The sequence below is a fragment of the Corvus cornix genome, chromosome 4A, assembly GCF_000738735.6.
Source record: "Corvus cornix cornix isolate S_Up_H32 chromosome 4A, ASM73873v5, whole genome shotgun sequence".
NCBI classification, from domain to species: domain Eukaryota; kingdom Metazoa; phylum Chordata; class Aves; order Passeriformes; family Corvidae; genus Corvus; species Corvus cornix.
This window is the reverse complement of record NC_047058.1, coordinates 2,865,533-2,882,781: the sequence shown is the minus strand read 5'-3', so window position 1 is coordinate 2,882,781 and position 17,249 is coordinate 2,865,533. Positions and strand designations below refer to the sequence as shown.

The window sequence follows — 17,249 nt, the reverse complement described above, 5'->3', positions numbered from 1 at the left end:
TCCTGGACAACATGGTCTTATTTTTTTTAATGCAAACTGTTAACATAATTTTGGAAGCAGAGCCAATTTCATTCAAGAAGAGAAGAAAGCTTTACTGGGTTGGATCCAACACTTGTCTAGCCCAGTCTCCTGTCTCCACTGGTCACAGATCCCAAGGAAGAGCATGCCAACAGACTGAGCACAGAGAGCTGCTACACTACATCCAGCTTTCTTCCCAGATGCCAGTCATTCACAGTTTTGAGTCACAGGTGTAGTAATAACGTTTCATACGTTAATAGACTTTCCCCCTTACTTTGTCTCACTGCTTCCCGAGCCCATGAACTTCCTGCTGTATACCACATCCTCTGGCCAGGAGTTCCTCCCTGAAATCTGTGTAGTCGAACAAAGCATTTCATTTATTCTGAACCTGCCACCTGCCACTTTCACTAGCTCTCCCCCAGTTGTTCCATTATGAAAAGTTATTAATAATGCCCTCCTGTTTGCTCTCCCATGCCTGACATGATGTTACCACATTTCAGACTTTTTCAGCTCTTTCTTCCTCAACTGCAGAATTCACAGAATCATGGAATGGTTTGGGTTGGAAGGAACCTTATAGACCATCCAGTCACACTCCCTGCCATGGGCAGGGACACCTTCCACTAGACCAGGTTTCTCCAAGTCCTGTCTGACCTGGCCTGAAACACTTCCTGGGATGGGGCAGCCAGAGCTTCTACCTTATTACCCACAAGTTCTGCCTTACTTGGTTGTTCCTCCCAAAGTGATCACTTCACCCTACTTTCTTCCCTTTTCTCACTGTTTTATATAATTTAAAGACAACAATTCCAGTCTACTAAAGACAGACTCACCACACATTTATACAGTGGGGTTTAGCCTTCTCCCATTCTAAACATTCCTGACATTCTCCTTGCTTTTCATGGCCATGAATATGGTATTTTTGTAGAATTACCTAGTATAGCTCCAAGACCTCTCTGCTAGTTTTAGCAGAGTTTAAACCTCGTTCTTGCATAGGACAATGATTGTTTCTTCCCAGTTTTCCAGCTGGGACAGCAACAGCAGGCTGTTCTTGCACTGTTTCCTTACAGTCCAGCACAGATCTCTGTGGGAATCTCCTGGTAATTTCTGCAGATTGTAAAAGCTGTCTGTATATTCCCAAATCTTGATTGTTATCAGCTTTTTGTAACTGATGTGCAATCAGTTACGTAAGCCAAAAAGAAAGTAAATAATCCTTTTCTCTTATCCCACAGAAGCTTAGTTTCTTTCTGAAAAAGAAGATTGTAAACCTGGCCAATGCTTGTCCAAAACTTTCTAGAAGTCCAGGGATTCAATATTATGGATCACCCTCCCTCCTATGCTCCAAGTAGCTCAGGCATGAGGCACAGCTTTCTCCTCTGACACTGCACTGATTCTCCTCCCTGCCCTGTCTCTGTCCACACATTCTCTGGGAGTGAAGATTAACATCCATTTGTGCAGCACCGGAAGATGGCTCGCAGCTCTCAGATTTCCCTGAGATCCTTTTTTCAAACCACAGCTGCCTTTGGCTCCTCTCTTCACTCCAACACCCCAGCAATCAAACAACAGGTAATAGTTAAAATTTTACACTCTAGCGCCTTTAGATTTCCAGAGAGGCTGATTCATGCACGGAAACAGCCCCAGTAAAACTGAACTTCAGATCATTAATTAAAGAAATAAATCACCACATCCACTTCTCACAGGGGAAACGAAGTCCAGGAAGGAGCTGTAAGTCAGGATGTGAAAACAACTTCAGCTGTATCCGGACAGCACGAACCTCAGTCAGGCCAGTTGGATGCTGACCCTTCACATTCTTTCTGGTGCTTTAAAGCTCAGTCTCACTCTGCTGCCTTTTCAGTGTTAGAAAATGGCCTTAACACTGAGCTGGAGGTGCTGTCCCAGGAAGGACGTGCTCCTGGACTGAGGCCTTTTTTTCTGGGACAAACAACAGTAGATAAGCATTACAATTAAAGCTCTTTCAGGCTTGATTAAATATCTGGCCAACAAAAGCATTTAAATTTAATCAGAAACTGAAAGTCTCCCCTGCATATGGCCAGGGTTAAACAAATGGCCTGAACACCGAATTTTCATGTGTGAGCAAAAACATTCCTGAATAGCAGAATATTGATATAAGATGTGGATTTGGTTCAGGTTTCCAGCTCTCCAGTCAGTGCCAGGAACTGAGATTGGTGCTTCCAAGGCTGAGGAACACAAAGAACAGGCAGAGCTCACCTCCCTTTGGCTATGGCAACGATGCACCCTTAGCTCTTCTTTTTGTCATAGAGGGGAATATTTCTATTCTGTTTTGAGCTTGAACAGCTGAATTCTGTCAATGTTGGTGTAGCTCCCTTTGTTCTCCTCTCTCCCCAGTTCCTCCTTTCCTGGAAGGAGCAAGAATAACCTTGCAGAGACTCAAGTCTTGGCACCCTCTGCTCGTTGACGCAGATGCCAATTCACTGACTTCTACAGGAATTTTCTGAGTGTAACTTTAATGCCCCAGGGCAAGGAAAGTTTCATGCTCAACTCTATAAATATTTATTTAAAACCCACAAGTGCTTAGCCCTGACATGACGCTGTGTGGATCCTGTCTCAGAACGTGCTGCGGTTCAGAGTTCAAGGGAAAGCCGGCACAAGCTGACAGCATCCAGCCTCTACCAAAATCTGCCTCTTCTCCCCAAGCAGAGACATAATCCTGAGCACCACCTCAGAATAAACACTGTCCTACCTGCATATACAACCTAGAGAAATTCTCAGCAAAAAGCCGTTTCTGGCTTTGACTGTGGAGTAGAATTTTCCGTCTTTCTCCTGCTGTCAGAAACTGGTTTTATTTAAGCACAGTAGAGTGTTTTTTATTTTGATATATTAAAACTATTGCAACAACTGCAGCCAATTTAATCTCTGGCTCCATTAAAAATTTGAATGCAGTATTTTAAGAAAAATATTTGACTTATCTCGAGTTTGGAACAATGACTTTACAAAAAACAACCCAGGAGGCAGATGGAACACATCCGAGCTTGAGCCACATTACGGATTTTGTCTTCTATCCCAAGAGCTCTAACTCAGAACAACTCCTACCATTTTATTGAGAGAAACTCAGTTTGGTGAACACTGGGTATCCAAAAAAGTCCTTTACACATATTATGTTTCCATAAGAGAGGGGTTTAAAGATCAATACGCAGCCTAACAAGTCACTTTTCACCCATGGTGTATATACTGCCTGAGCTAAGCATCACAAAAACATAGATACACGGTAAGATTGTTTTTGTAACTACAGATGCAGCTTATTTCCCCACAGTATGTGAGTTTAGCTAAACTTGCGTCATATTACAAGACTATTTACCAAAGATTTGTATCGGTGTTTTCTTCCCACATGAACTGCCCTGCCAGGCAGCTGAAGGAAGTTCACGAGCTGCTCCTGACAGTCTGCTGCCACGGCTCGGGGCTTCCACAGCGACCAACGTGACCACAGACATCCGGGCTGGGACAGCACGCTGGGAATCTTGAACGTGGCAGCGGAACAAGGGACACTTGTGATCCACACTGATAAGGACTGGATGCACAGAGCCACGCTGCTGTGGCTGCATTTCCCCTCAGAGCCACCTCCTGCCACGGCCCGGCACCACAGCAAAGCCGTTGGACTCAATGAGCTGTGAGGCCTTTCCCAACCTGAACAATTCTGATTCCATGAAACCTCACAGCAGCCAAACAACACAAACACAAAGCACACAGACTTGCTCATTCTCTCTTAGGGTGGTATTATTTGCATTTATTGTGACAATCTGAGAAAAAAGGCCCTTGAGGTATTTAAATGCAAAATATAATTTTTTATACAATCTCCATCTCTCCATGTATTACTTCCCTGGGATTCAAACTTCAGAAGGATGAAGGAGCCTCACCAGCCCTCCCAAAGCCCTGAGCTGTTGAACAAGAGCTGGTGGTTACACACACTCATCATTTCCAACAGCTCTTCTCCAGAGCTGGTTCTCCCCTGGAATGCTCTAGGAAGTACTTGACACTTGTTACATGTCCCCAGTGGCACCAGCAAGTTCTCTGGCGCCTTACTGGGAAAAGAGAAGAGTAATTGTGAACAAATGTTCACTCTCCAGACCATAGGCCACTTTCTTCTTCATTTCCTGGTGGGTGGGGAGAAGACCTAGATCCCTTCCCAAGCAAGAAGACAATACAAGAAAAATAGAACCCCCCCCACATCCTTAACTTTGTGGATGAAAAATAAATTAAAATTTCCTTTCCTCTCTAAAACCCTCCCTAAACAGCAGCAGGTCTGTGTAATACAGGACCCTGAGTCTGACTCTGGGGTCATCTCTTCTTTCTGCCATGTCTGCAGTCGCAGTAGGAGGCAAGGAAAGAAAACCACCCACACAGCCATCAAAACAAGGCAGGGGGAGAGCTGGGAGAGATGGAAATATGGGATGTAGACCACAAAGATGAAGTGCCTGGCTCCAAGGAGCAGCTGGACACCAGACATTTGATGTGGCAGTTTCCAGAGCCCACAGCACTGGCAGTGGCACAGAGTAGAGCTCAGCCCACCACATCCAGTGCTGGCACTTCAGTTCCACAGCCACAGCCTCCAGTTTCACCCACAGCCCTGGAACTGCAGGGGGATGTTGGATGAACAAATACAATTCTCTCAAAGTCCGTACTCAAGACCTGTGCAGTTGTTGGCAACAAATGCACACTCTTAAGACCGAGAAGAATTTAAACAGCTGGTTCCCTTCCACATGAGATCAATAAAATGGGCAATCCAGCTGCCTTCAGGAAGAAAGGGATTCTGGTGCTGGGCAATCTCTTGCCCCAAAATCAACAAAATACCAAAATCCTGTGGAGAAAATCACACACTGGGTTTGTGGCATTCAGCTTTTTCCCTCCTTGTATCCTTTTCTACCAGGAGCAAGAGTCTAATGACTCTTTGGCCTCTCTTCCTTCTTCCTCAACCTCCTGAAGGATTTGAATGGGAAGTCACAGTGAAACCCCTCTCCTAGCCGGCACAGCCTCTGTTCCCGCAACGCTCCTGCACTTCCCAAACGCGGCATTTGTGTCTGTCATTTCTGTCCGTAGCCTCCACCACTGTCCCAGGCTAAGGAACACTGCTCACTCTGACTGTACGCCAGGCAGGAAAACTCCTGGACAGCAACTCCACGTGCACATTCCCACGTTGGGTGTCCTCACTTCATCTTCGTAATTACAGTCCCCGTGCATCCCTGCCCAGCACAGCATCCATGCTGAGGAAGATTAAAGACAAGGGGCCACTTCGCAAGCAAGCCCTTCAAACACAGCAGGAAACCGGTGCTGTAACTATCATATTATGGGGTGAAATTCAAATAGGAGGCCAGACGAGATGTCAATCATCATAATTTCCAGAAATCCCTTGAAACACACTCATAAAATGTTTTTGCTTAGACATGAGCTTCACACAGTGTTTTTTCCTCACAGATACATCATACTGAATAAAAACATTATGGAGAAAAGTGCCTCGGGGAAACATTTTATATACTGTGATGTGGCAAATTATACCATATAACAAAGCAGGACTTTGCCAATAATAGACCACAAAATTTGGGCACCCTCCAAGACTCACAGCCCCAGGGCATGAGGTGAAGCAACCTCAACCCTTTTCCATTCAGTGGGAGACACTTTCCAGTCTCACAAAAGCTTCTTCAGCTTACAGAAATGGGGCAGGAAGGAGGAGATTTGATACTTATTTCTGGTTTGCTTCTACTCAGGCAAATTAGCCTTTTAAAACCCAAAATAACACAGAGCTGGGTGTCACTAGAGTACAAAAATGACTTAGCAGGAGCGAGAGCCCTTCCCAGGCTGATGTTACCCAGTTCAGTCACTTTGCTGCAAACAGCCTTGTCTCTGTTCCATCTCTCTGTAGCAATCTTCTCTGATGTGGATTTTCCATTCCTGGAGTGGGTTATTTCAAATTCAGCACCCGGAAAGGCTCCTCTGGTCCTCCAAGCAAAGCCTGTCTCACCAACGGTTTTAAGAGCCACAGAAACAACTCGTTCCAATTCCCTCCAAAGAGGTGCCTCTCTGTCTTACTTTAGGTTGAAACATCGATTAAAATTCTTATACTGGAAAGAAAACATCACCCAGTGAGGTGCTGGGCCGGTCCTGCCAACAGAAACACCCTCGGTGTACACAGGAATCTGAGAATGTGCAAGTCTTGCTCATTACCACAAGATCCCTTGAGCTGCTCCAGCTTTAGACACAGGCATGAGTGTATGTGTGTATATATATAAAAATATATACATCATAAAATTGGCAATTATGTGCACATTACACTCGAATTCCCCAAAAAACAGACTACACCAACGCTACATTCAAATTCCACAGGCAGGGATGCACAGAGGAGCCTGAAAGGCAGCAGTTAGTCAGACTGGAGCCTTGTAACATGTACAACCCACACAAGGATGAGGCAGCACTGTAAAAAACACTAAGCTAATGATTAAAAACTTAACTTAAAACCAGAAAAACACAGTTGGGATTGAGATCTGTGGTTGCACCCCTGGAGCTCAGTATCACCAGACAGACAGAAATCAATAGGTGCCATGAAGAGGGCACTGATAAAAATCTATAGCAACTGAAGCAGTCAACTTGAAACCTATTAACAGCTGCATTAGAAAGAAAGGATTACTTTTCCAATCTGCTGCTTTCCTTCCAGATGATCATTCTGTATGAACCCTTTGGATCCCTTTTATGAATGAACTACTCAGGATTTCAAGACCCTCCCCAGATCAGCATCAAATAATCCTCTGCTTTTCACCACCGGCACCGGCACTGTCGGCGCTGGCATCAAATTTAACAAAAATGACTCGGGAAGGGAGGGACAGCAGGGACACCTGAGGCACAGGCTCCTGTGCCATCTGCAGCCCATCACCCCAAGCTTACCAACTGGCGCTTGATCTGCTGAAGCCTACAGATCAGTGGCTGCACTCAAGCAAAGAAGGAAAACGCAGTGAGGGTTTGTTTTTATCTTCTGTACGTCCCTGTCCTCCCAAAGTTTGGGGACCTGAAGCACGAACAGTGACAGGAAAAGGTCATCACACAGCCACAGCTCAGACTCTCTATCTCGCAGTAAAAGTCACTGATCATTAACTGCAATAGCTGACATTTTCTGAGTCTCTGGCATTTTGTAGTTCTCCAGCACATCCATACCAAGTGCAACCAAATCCCCCGGATTTCAGCCTCGGAGCATCTCTCACACGGATCAAACAGAAACCAGACGATCCTGAGGACACAGAGCTACACCTGAACCTAGGCACAAATCCCGCTATTTCTGTGTACCTCTTTATTTTCCCGTTGAAAAACACAGTCCGAGCTCTGCCTACAACACACTGGGGCCACGAAAAGCGAAATCCAGTATTCCCAACAGGGCAAGAACCGGAGGCTACTGGGACAGCGGCCACACACGCCTGCCACAATCAACGACGAATGAACTCATCAAAACCGAATGACGGGAGACACATTTAGAATTTAACTTCCAGAATAACAAAAAAACCCCCCAAATACTGGTGGCTCTGCTTTCCCAGCACAGGGCGAGGGGTGCGGGATCACCGAGGAAATGCCGCTTTCCGTCGGCGGCAGCCGCAGCACCGCCCGCACAGCGCCGGGCGCCGTGAGGGGACCGCGGCTGCCCCGGCCTCTCCCCACGCTGACCGGCCGCCCCCCGCCCGGCACAAGTTTCCCCCGTGCGCCGCTTACCGCCGTGGAGCCGGAGGAAGAGGCGATGTAGACCTTGATGACCATGCTGGGAGCGGCGGGATGCGGAGCCGGGCGGGCAGTGGGTGTGTGAGGGCGGCTCGGCTGCGAGCTGGGGCTGAGGCGGGAGGGCGGGCGCGGGGAGGCGGCGGGAGCGCTCGCCCCGCCTCGCTCCGCAGCTGCCGCCGCCCGAGCCCGGAAGGGCGGAAAATGGTTTTTTAAAAATTAATTAAATAAATAAATAGTAAAAAAGGAAAGGGAAAAAAAAAAAAAAAAAAAGGAAGAAAGAAAGGGGAGAGGAGGCGCGTTCTCGACGAGCCGCGCGAGACGTGCGGGGGAGGGGGCGAGGGAGCCATGGCGGCGGGGCCGCGCCGAGGGGACGCGGGGGCTCGGGCGGGGCGCCTGCCTCGGGGCGGGGGGTGAGAGCGGCGGGGGGAACCGGGGGACACCGGGCTGGCAGAGAGGGAGGGAGCCAAGCGTGCGGGGCCGCCATGGCAGCGGCTGGTTCCGCTCAGCGCCGGTTCCCCTCAGCAGCAGCAGCTCCCCTCATGGCGGGTCCCCTCACGGGCGCTGCCCTCGCGGCCCGGTCCCCGGGGCCGATGGGCCCGTGCTGGGCTCCGGCGGTACCGGCGGTCCTGCAGCCGCCATGGCCCTGCCCCGCTCCCGCCCCGCCCGTGGTGCGAGGGCAGCGGCAGCGCCGCCGGCCCGCCCGGTGCCTTGGCCGCTCACCGGGAACGGGGGCACGAGAAGTCAGGGGCGGGTGGTTGTTTTTGGGAAGTGGTATTTAGAATTAAGAATTTCCTTTTAAAATTTACTCCAACATGGAAGGTACTGATGTGCCAGCCCATGGCAAAGGACAGGTGGCATCCAGTGGAGTTCTTCGCATTCCTGTGATTATTGTAAAGTATCTTCCACACAAATAAAGCATCAAATCCCTCACATTTTTAATTTTTATAGTCATGGTGACACGTTTTTTAAGGAAATGTATATCCAGCACCTGTCTCCCACTTGCCTTTGGTACTCCCAAATATTACCTCATATATATTTTATTATATATGCTGATAGCAGGTTCACAACAAATGGAAAATATGTACAGTGATGAGCACAGGAAGCTGCAATTTTACAGCTACAAGCTAAGATGAAAGCAAGATGTTTGTTCTGCTCTTGGCAAAAAGCGAGGTATTTCTGAAATGAGTTTTCAGAAAGAGCTTTCCTGTTTCAAATCATTAGCAGTTTTTCTAAAAAAAAAAAAAACCTTCTGAAAACATTGAATTAAAAAGTAGTGATTAAGTCATCTGTATTTGCTTTATGAATTTGCCAATAGTAAAGGAAAGAAAACTTTTGAAGAGGACATGCCTCAATTTGATATTACTTATGATACTTATCTGAATCTTTGAAGCAGTCATGAGTTTTAAGTGTGTGAAAAATCAATAAACCAAAATTTATTTAAGATGATGGTATGCCATAAAAATTCCCTGGTTCAAGAAATTTCAAAATTTAATAAAATAAATGGCGTATTTTTTAATCTGTTTAAAACAAACCGAGTTAAATCCAGATTAAAATTCTTCAAGGAATGTTTCTTCAGTTGTGTTTGTGCAGCCCCTTCCCAGCTGCTTGAGAAACACCTTGGGAATTCCTGTTGCCTCCAGTGTGTAACCTGATTCATGGCAAGGAACGCAGGAGGGAGAAACCACAGCTTATCAGAAAGAAGGAAAAAATGCAGGTGGAGAACGGGAAAGGGAGGGTCACTTGAACTTTGGGCTCCCCTGTTGTGCTCCTGGCTGCCTGACTACCTTCTGCAAGCTCTCCTCTCCTTGGAGACTTGGAATGGGCTCCTCAGAGGTGAGATTCACCTGGAGCAAGCTGTACCTCATCCTCCTGCCTCCTAAAAACGCTGCTATAATCATTACTCTCAAAAGTGCACTCTAGGAGGCATTTTATCATCATGAAATGAGATTTATTAAGTTAAGAGCAATACACGAATCAGGTATCATTGACACAACTTGGTTTTCTTGACTCATAAAAGTAAATTTTCTACTTTATTGGTGGAAAAGTGAGATATTTTCTATTCCCATGCTACTCCTGTAAAATCCACAGTGTTGTTTCTGTTTTCGTTGTTAAACACTTGTGAAGCTGTGAAATATCTTTCTCAATGTAGACCAAAACCTCAAACAAAATTACCAAATTTTAGATGCTCCCCAAAGGGAAGCCCAAGGGATTGGCCATCCCAGAGTCATCCTAGGATTTCACATTAAAACACTGCCAGTGATGGCAAAGATCCATTCGCTTTTTCCTTAGAGCACAGGCAAGGATGGAGCCTTCTCAATGCTGTCAAATTCAGCTGTTTTAAGAAAGAACTGTAGGAGAATCTCACAATGAAAGATACTGCAGTAATCAACTGCAAGTTCCATCTTGTCCAAAAGGTCAGGAAGAACATGCTCCACATGCTCCACAGCTGCTTTGTAACCATGGAGAGAAATTCATCCAGAATCCACCTATGAGTAACGTGAGGCTGTGCCAGGGTCACCTCGCAGATTGTGCTTGTGGCGGAGGAGATGATCCGGATCCGTGTGAAACGGAGAAGGTGTGACGGGCAAGGGACATCAGCTCAGTGCTCACAACAGGAAATCAGAAATCCTCCTTCATTCCCAGTCCCAGCCTGGCAGTAACTGGAGCCAAAGGGCAAGCTGTGATTCGGAGCATGTCTCCTGGCTTTGCCCGTGCCCTGCTGCATCCCGTGCCATGGGAGGTGCAAACTGCTCCCCTGCTCCAAAGACTTTCTGGTAACAGGTGGGGAAATACAAGAGATCTTTCTCGTCTGGAAACTCAGCAGGGCCGGGTTTCCTGGATTTACGCGGAATTGTGGCAGGCACACGGCGGAGGAGGTCACTCACAGGGCACGGAGCAGGGACTCTCACTCCTCTACAGTGGAACCCATGAGTTACATTACGGTGCAGCTCCCCTAAAACCGTCCCGGCTCAGCCTCCCCCCAGGTCCCGCTGAGCTCCCCAGACCCAGCTCAGCCCCCCCCCCCCTCCCAGGCCTCGCTGAACTGCTCAGACCCGGCTCAGCCCCCCCAGACCCGGCTCAGCCCCCCCAGACCCGGCTCAGCCTCCTCAGACCCGGCTCAGCCCCCTAGACCCGGCTCAGCCCCCCCCTAGACCCGGCTCAGCCTCCCCAGACCCGGCTCAGCACCCCCAGACCCGGCTCAGCCCCCCTAGACCCGGCTCAGCCCCCCCCTAGACCCGGCTCAGCCTCCCCAGACCCGGCTCAGCCCCCCTAGACCCGGCTCAGCCTCCCCAGACCCGGCTCAGCCTCCTCAGACCCGGTTCAGCCCCCCTAGACCCGGCTCAGCCCCCCCAGACCCGGCTCAGCCCCCCCCTAGACCCGGCTCAGCCTCCTCAGACCCGGCTCAGCCCCCCCTAGACCCGGTTCAGCCTCCCCAGACCCGGCTCAGCCCCCCCAGACCCGGCTCAGCCTCCCCAGACCCGGCTCAGCCTCCCCAGACCCGGTTCAGCCTCCCCAGACCCGGCTCAGCCTCCCCAGACCCGGTTCAGCCTCCCCAGACCCGGCTCAGCCTCCCAGACCCGGTTCAGCCTCCCCAGACCCGGCTCAGCCCCCCTAGACCCGGCTCAGCCTCCCCAGACCCGGCTCAGCCTCCTCAGACCCGGCTCAGCCTCCTCAGACCCGGCTCAGCCCCCCCTAGACCCGGCTCAGCCTCCCCAGACCCGGCTCAGCACCCCCAGACCCGGCTCAGCCTCCTCAGACCCGGCTCAGCCCCCTCAGACCCGGTTCAGCCCCCCAGACCCGGCTCAGCCCCCCCAGGCCCCGCGCTGGCTGCCGGGGCGCGCCCTCTGCTGGCGCTCGGCGGGACCGCGGCCGGAGCCCGGCCCGCTCCCCTCGGCCCGAGAGGAGGAGGAGGAAGAGGAGGAGGAGGAAGAAGAGGAGAAGGAGGAAGAGGAGAAGGAGGAAGAAGAGGAGGACGGAGTTGCCGCGGGCTCTGTGACACATTGGAGGCCTGGGGACGTCCGCACTGGTGCCTTGGGGGATGGGGGGTCAGCAGTGCTTTCACAGAACCATGGAATCATTTAGGATGGAAAAGCCCTCTGAGACTATGGATCCAGCCATTCACACACAGCACTGCCAAGGCCACTACTAACCCATTTCCCCGAGTGTCACATCTACACAATTTTGAATCCTTTCAGGACTCCACCACTTCCCTGTTTCAAAGACAATCTCCCATCCACAGTGGGGCTGGCCACACACAACTCCTCGCTTAGCATTTAATCCCTGCTTTTCCATGTGCTCCGGACTGGCCATCTATCCTCCTAGCCCCGAGCCAGCAGCCAGCCTGGGCTCTGGCAAGTCCTGAAGGCTCTGGCCTGTTCCTGAAGGGCATTGAGTTACCCTGGAGTACCCGAGGGAAGTACATGGAAGGGAATACCACAGCTACAAGACTACAGATACATTCAAGGGGTAACGGCTTCCCTCTGACAGAGAGTAGGTCTAGATTGGATACTGGGAAAAAAATGCTTCCCTGTGAGGGTAGTGAGGCCTTGGCACAGGCTGCACAGAGAAGCTGTGGCTGCCCCAGCCCTGGAAATGTCCAAGGCCAGGTTGGACGGGGCTTGGAACAACATGGGATAGTGGAAGGTGTCGCTGCCCATGGCAGGGGGTGGAATGAGATGAGCTTTAAGGTCCCTTCCTGGGACTCTGTGATTCTATGAAGTGAAGCATAAAGAAAATTGTGAAAAACCTGAGTTTGACACACAACTTACAAAAAATTCAAACCCACAATAACTCATTTTTCAGTCTTGGCAGGAGCAGGAGGCCTGAAAGATGATTTCTAGAACCAGTCTGCTATGGAGGGCTAACAGGAACGTGCAGAAAAGACAAAATTGGGGCAGAAAACCCCAGTGAGTTTTTTGCATGTGTTTGTGGAGGAGGAGGAGGAGGCTGGGGAGTTCCCAGACAGGAACTCACGAGCTCGCCTGAGGATCTGTCTCGCGCCGAAGCATCGGGTTGGGATAGAATCAATGGACACAGCGAATAATAACAACCTAACCATTGCCAGATGGTCCTCCCTGCAGCCCTGGAGTGGGTAAAACTGCTTCCACACACAGCCCCAGGACATGGCTGGTGCTCCCAGCTTTTACAGTCCATTCCCAGGGAGACTCAGCAACTGAGAGGGTTGTGACCAAAAAACCAGCAAAGTTTTACAAACCATGCTACCTTAGTACTGATTTTGAACTTATTTTACTAGAAGTCTTCCCAGAAGCCATTTGAAGATTCCCAGAGAATTTGGGGGCAAGCAAGTCTGTGAGCAGACCCTTTGACCAAAGCTGACGCAGTCCTAGGAGACCCCAAGGCCTCCGCAAAGTCCAAGACTTGGAATGCATGGGCCATCTCCAAGTACGTAAAAACCACCAACACCTTCATGGCAGGCAACAGATACAGATCTGCAGCTCCATTTCCCTCCTTCCAGCTTGCTCCAAGCTCACAGCCAGTGGGAACTGCAGATTTCTCACAGGATGGGCTTGGGAAAGGCAGGATTTAGTGTTCAGAGCACAAAGTGTGTTCTGTCCAGCCCAGTCCTGGGTCAGAGGGAGCCAGGGACCAGACACGGCAGATTTCAGGGTTGTGTCTTCTGCCTTTCAGGGCAGCAACCCTTGAAGGCCCAGTTGAGCAAAGTGTCCTAAAACAGCATTAACAGAACAACCATTCCTGTTACTTGGGATTAAAACCTGGTATCTCATAGAACCTCAGGATGGTTTGGGATGAAAGGGACCTTAAAGCCCATCCAGTTCCACCCCCTGCCATGGGCAGCGACACCTTCCACGATCCCAGGTTGCTCCAAACCCTGTCCAACCTGGCCTTGGACACTTCCAGGGATGGGGTGTCCACAACCTCTCTGAGGAACCTGTGCCAGTGTGTTCTAAGTGCAAATAGACATTTCCATTTATTTTTATGCACCAAATCTGTGAATAATCTCCTTTGTGTTAGATGAGGAAATACATTTTCTGGTTTAGAATGCTGATTGAACATGTCCTAGAAAGGAGCTCCCAAAGGTCCCGGCATTTTTCTGTTGACTACCAAGGGAGTCCAGACAATTCCAGTGTAAGCTCCTGCTTTGGGATAGATGCCTGAAGCTCCCTGGAAGTCATTCTTGTATCCTCTTACCTGTGTTTTGTGTTTAATACAAGTTGGGTGCATGTAGTCACCCCCTTCACTATCAGGGACCAGGTAAGATGCTGCAGCTATGCCAAAGGTTTTACTGAAGCACAGATGAAACCAACTCAACAAGAATCCTAAATTCCTCATCCTCATCTTCCCAAATTAATAAGCTCTAAATGTTTCATTGCAATCAATACTGAATTTGACACATAAATCAATTTTTACCCAGGACAAACCACAGGATCACCCAGGACAAACTATAAAATTAACCAAGCACAAACCTCTTCTATAGATCAATAATCCACTCATCCCAAAAGTTATATAAAATAAGGCAGAAGGACACTTTAAACACCAGATACAGAACACAAAAATGTGGTTTGTGGTATTTTGCCACAAAAATATGTATTAATATTACTGGTCATATATGCCATGACTACAACACACAGTCCTAATTTCCCTTCCTCTGAACTCGTGACTGTGGGGCTGTTGCACAGTTAAATGAACCAGGCTGAGAGCAGAATATGTGGAAAGGAATCTCCTAATGTTCCAACCCCCATGAATTGTAGCACAAAGGAATGAGAAAGGAACATATATCTGACTGCCTGTTCCAGGAAGGTGAGAAGTCAATCACCCAGGATGGACTTTGGTGTGATTTGCCTTTATTCAGGAATGTCCTGATCTACTTCGGTTCAAGAAGGTGGTCCAAGAAAACATTCCTGAAGTACTACAGGTCTCTGACATCAGAAGCAGACCCTCCTCCTCTGCAGGACATTCATTCCCAGTTTTCAAACCATTTCTCAGCATTTGAGCATCACTCTGGAAGTTCAGTGTGGGCTGTTCAGACTGACCATCCTGTGCTGGTCACTTCTGGTTTGACATAGTCCCATGTTTCTGCTTGCAGACTGGATGTTTTTACCTCTGGAGTCAACAACTTTACAGAAAGATAATTCAAATTTTAGCATGGAATTTTCTCATGGAAACAGTGACACACACAAAAAAAAAATAATTTCTGATTTTTTGCTTTGATTTGAGATGATTTGTAAATTCAGTTTTAGGTGATTTTGTACTGAATAAAAAATGCCAGTTTTGGCAAAAACATCCAAAAAGTCACACGTTACAAACTAATGCTCCAGAATAAACTTATTCTCCTGGCTACAACCAGGTCTGTAATTTCCTGCATAGTTACAGCCATTTACACTTGCAGCATAACAGCATCTCACAGCAGCTTACCCAGTCTCTTTAGAGGGAAATGATCTTCTCACTAATGATTAGTTAGGTCAGTTTGTGGTTTAATGATTTTTTTTTTTTTTTAATAGAAGTGTTTGGGAAGGTGAAAAAGAAGGCAGAGCAAATATAATGCAAAAATTACTTATATTATATTATATTATATTATATTATATTATATTATACTATATTATACTATATAATATTGTGTCATATCATATCATATTTTGAAAAAATATATATTATATATTGCAAAAATCAGTTGTGAATTTTAAATCTGCTCTTCATTTGCGCATTTCGATCCAAACCATTGGTCGTGCAAGTTGTTCAGAAGATATTGACAGACCCTTCAACAAATTCCTGTTCTTCTTCCACAAATACTTCTCCCAGAATATAGAAAGGATGAAAGAGTAACTGCAGGGAGACAGGAGAAACCTCCTGAGGCAACTCAAGCACAAACCTTGATGGTAATGGAGAACTCAGAGACCAAGAGCTCTTGAAAAGTGTTTCAGGCCACTTTTCACTCAGAAGATGGAGGAAACTGTTGGAAACACCATTTAAAATCTTGATTAACGCAGGAGAACTTGAAGGAGGCCTGATTTCATTTGGTTACGTGGTTACACTGAGGCTAGAAAGTGCCTTTGCCAGGATTCAGGAGACCACTCAGAGTCATCCTTAAATAATTGGTGTGTTTTAACAAAATAATCATGGCATTGATGGATCAACATTGACTGGAGGAAGGGGGAGAAGGGTGGCTCCATGGACAGAAAATTGCTCATCTTAACTGCAAAGTGCAGGAAGATAATAAACTATTGACATCTCGGCCCTTGGAGAGGGAGGTGACGTAAAAAGTGACAAATCAAAAAGTCACCATGAATTTGTCAAGAACAGGGGAACAGCTGTTCAGGGAGCAGCACTGAAAGGGATCCGAGGATTACAGGGGATCAGGAGGAGCCTGAACCAACATGGTGATGCTGGTGCTGACTCTGCAAATGCCACGCTCAGATCCGTTACCTAATTAACCTGATTAGTGGATACAGACCTGGGAGGGAATGCAAAGTTGAGTCCAGGGGAGCCTAAGAATGACAAAAGGTTTAGAAAATATGGCCTATGAGATCATGAGGCCTCTGAGAATTTGTTTAGTCTAGAAAAATGAAGTTTTAGGGAGAAAAACGATAATATTATGTGAGATGACTCAGTCTGTAAAATGTTAGTGGAATTTGATGCTCATTAATCGTTCTTTGGATCTGGTGGACACAGCACAAAGAAACCGAAATTCACAACCAAAGTACAGTTTAGATGCTAGGGAAAACTTGGGGGGGGTGAAGGGCAGTTGGGTACCGGAACAGGCTTTCTAGGAAGATTACAGAATCTACTTTATTGTAGGTTTTAGAAAGGGTCGTCCTGGCTTTGGGCAGGAACAGTGACACCTCAGAGCAGCAGCTCCCGCTTAAGCCTTAGTGCTAAGTGCTTTGGTCCTGAAGGTGGTATTAATACACCTTGTACTTTCCCTATGGAAATACACAAAATAGATGGTGGAGGCACTGCCAGACATTGCAGCTATGATGGAAACAAGAACTAATTTTCCTTAATCCATACCAAAATCTGAGAATTCACCTTACGAACAACCTGAGCCTCGCAGGCCCTGCTCCGGGGCCAACCTCAACGGCGTCAGCCGAGGTGAAACAGCCCAAGAGGTCACTCAGAGCCCGAACTGCTCAGGACAATCCCGGGGCAGTTAAACCACCCGCTCACCCCGTGCGGGGCCGGGCCGGACAAAGGCCGCAGCCCCCTCCCTCCCTCCGCCGGCCGAGGCCACGGGCGGGCCACGGCCCTTTCCAACAGGTACCGCAGGGCCGAAAGGCGGCGGCGACGGCCGCGCTCCCGCAGGCCGCGGGGCCGAGGCGGCCATGTTGTGGTCCTGCGGCCTGCGGGAACTTTGGGGGAAGTTTCTGGGGCGGCCCGCGGGGGGCAGGGGGACAGGGGGGGCCGGCGGCGCGGGGCCCCGCGGCGGGCGGGCGGAGGCGGCGGCGGCGGGGCCGCGCTTCGGGCCGCGCACACGCGGAAAGCGCGCGGCGCTCGCGCTACGGCGGCCCCGCCCACGCCCCGCCCCCGCGCCG

The 17,249-nt window shown here is 48.7% G+C and overlaps 1 protein-coding gene across 1 annotated transcript in view; it reads right to left on the bottom strand.

Annotated features, from left to right (window-relative positions):
• Positions 1-7,873, bottom strand: part of SH3BGRL (SH3 domain binding glutamate rich protein like) — a 30,187-nt gene extending 22,314 nt beyond the window's left edge. Inside the window, exon 1 of the mRNA XM_039572112.1 lies at positions 7,735-7,873. Within this exon, the coding sequence (XP_039428046.1) occupies positions 7,735-7,779 (45 nt within the window). The 5' untranslated portion in view covers positions 7,780-7,873. The remainder of the gene's footprint in view (positions 1-7,734) is intronic.
• Between the last annotated feature and the right edge of the window lie 9,376 nt (positions 7,874-17,249).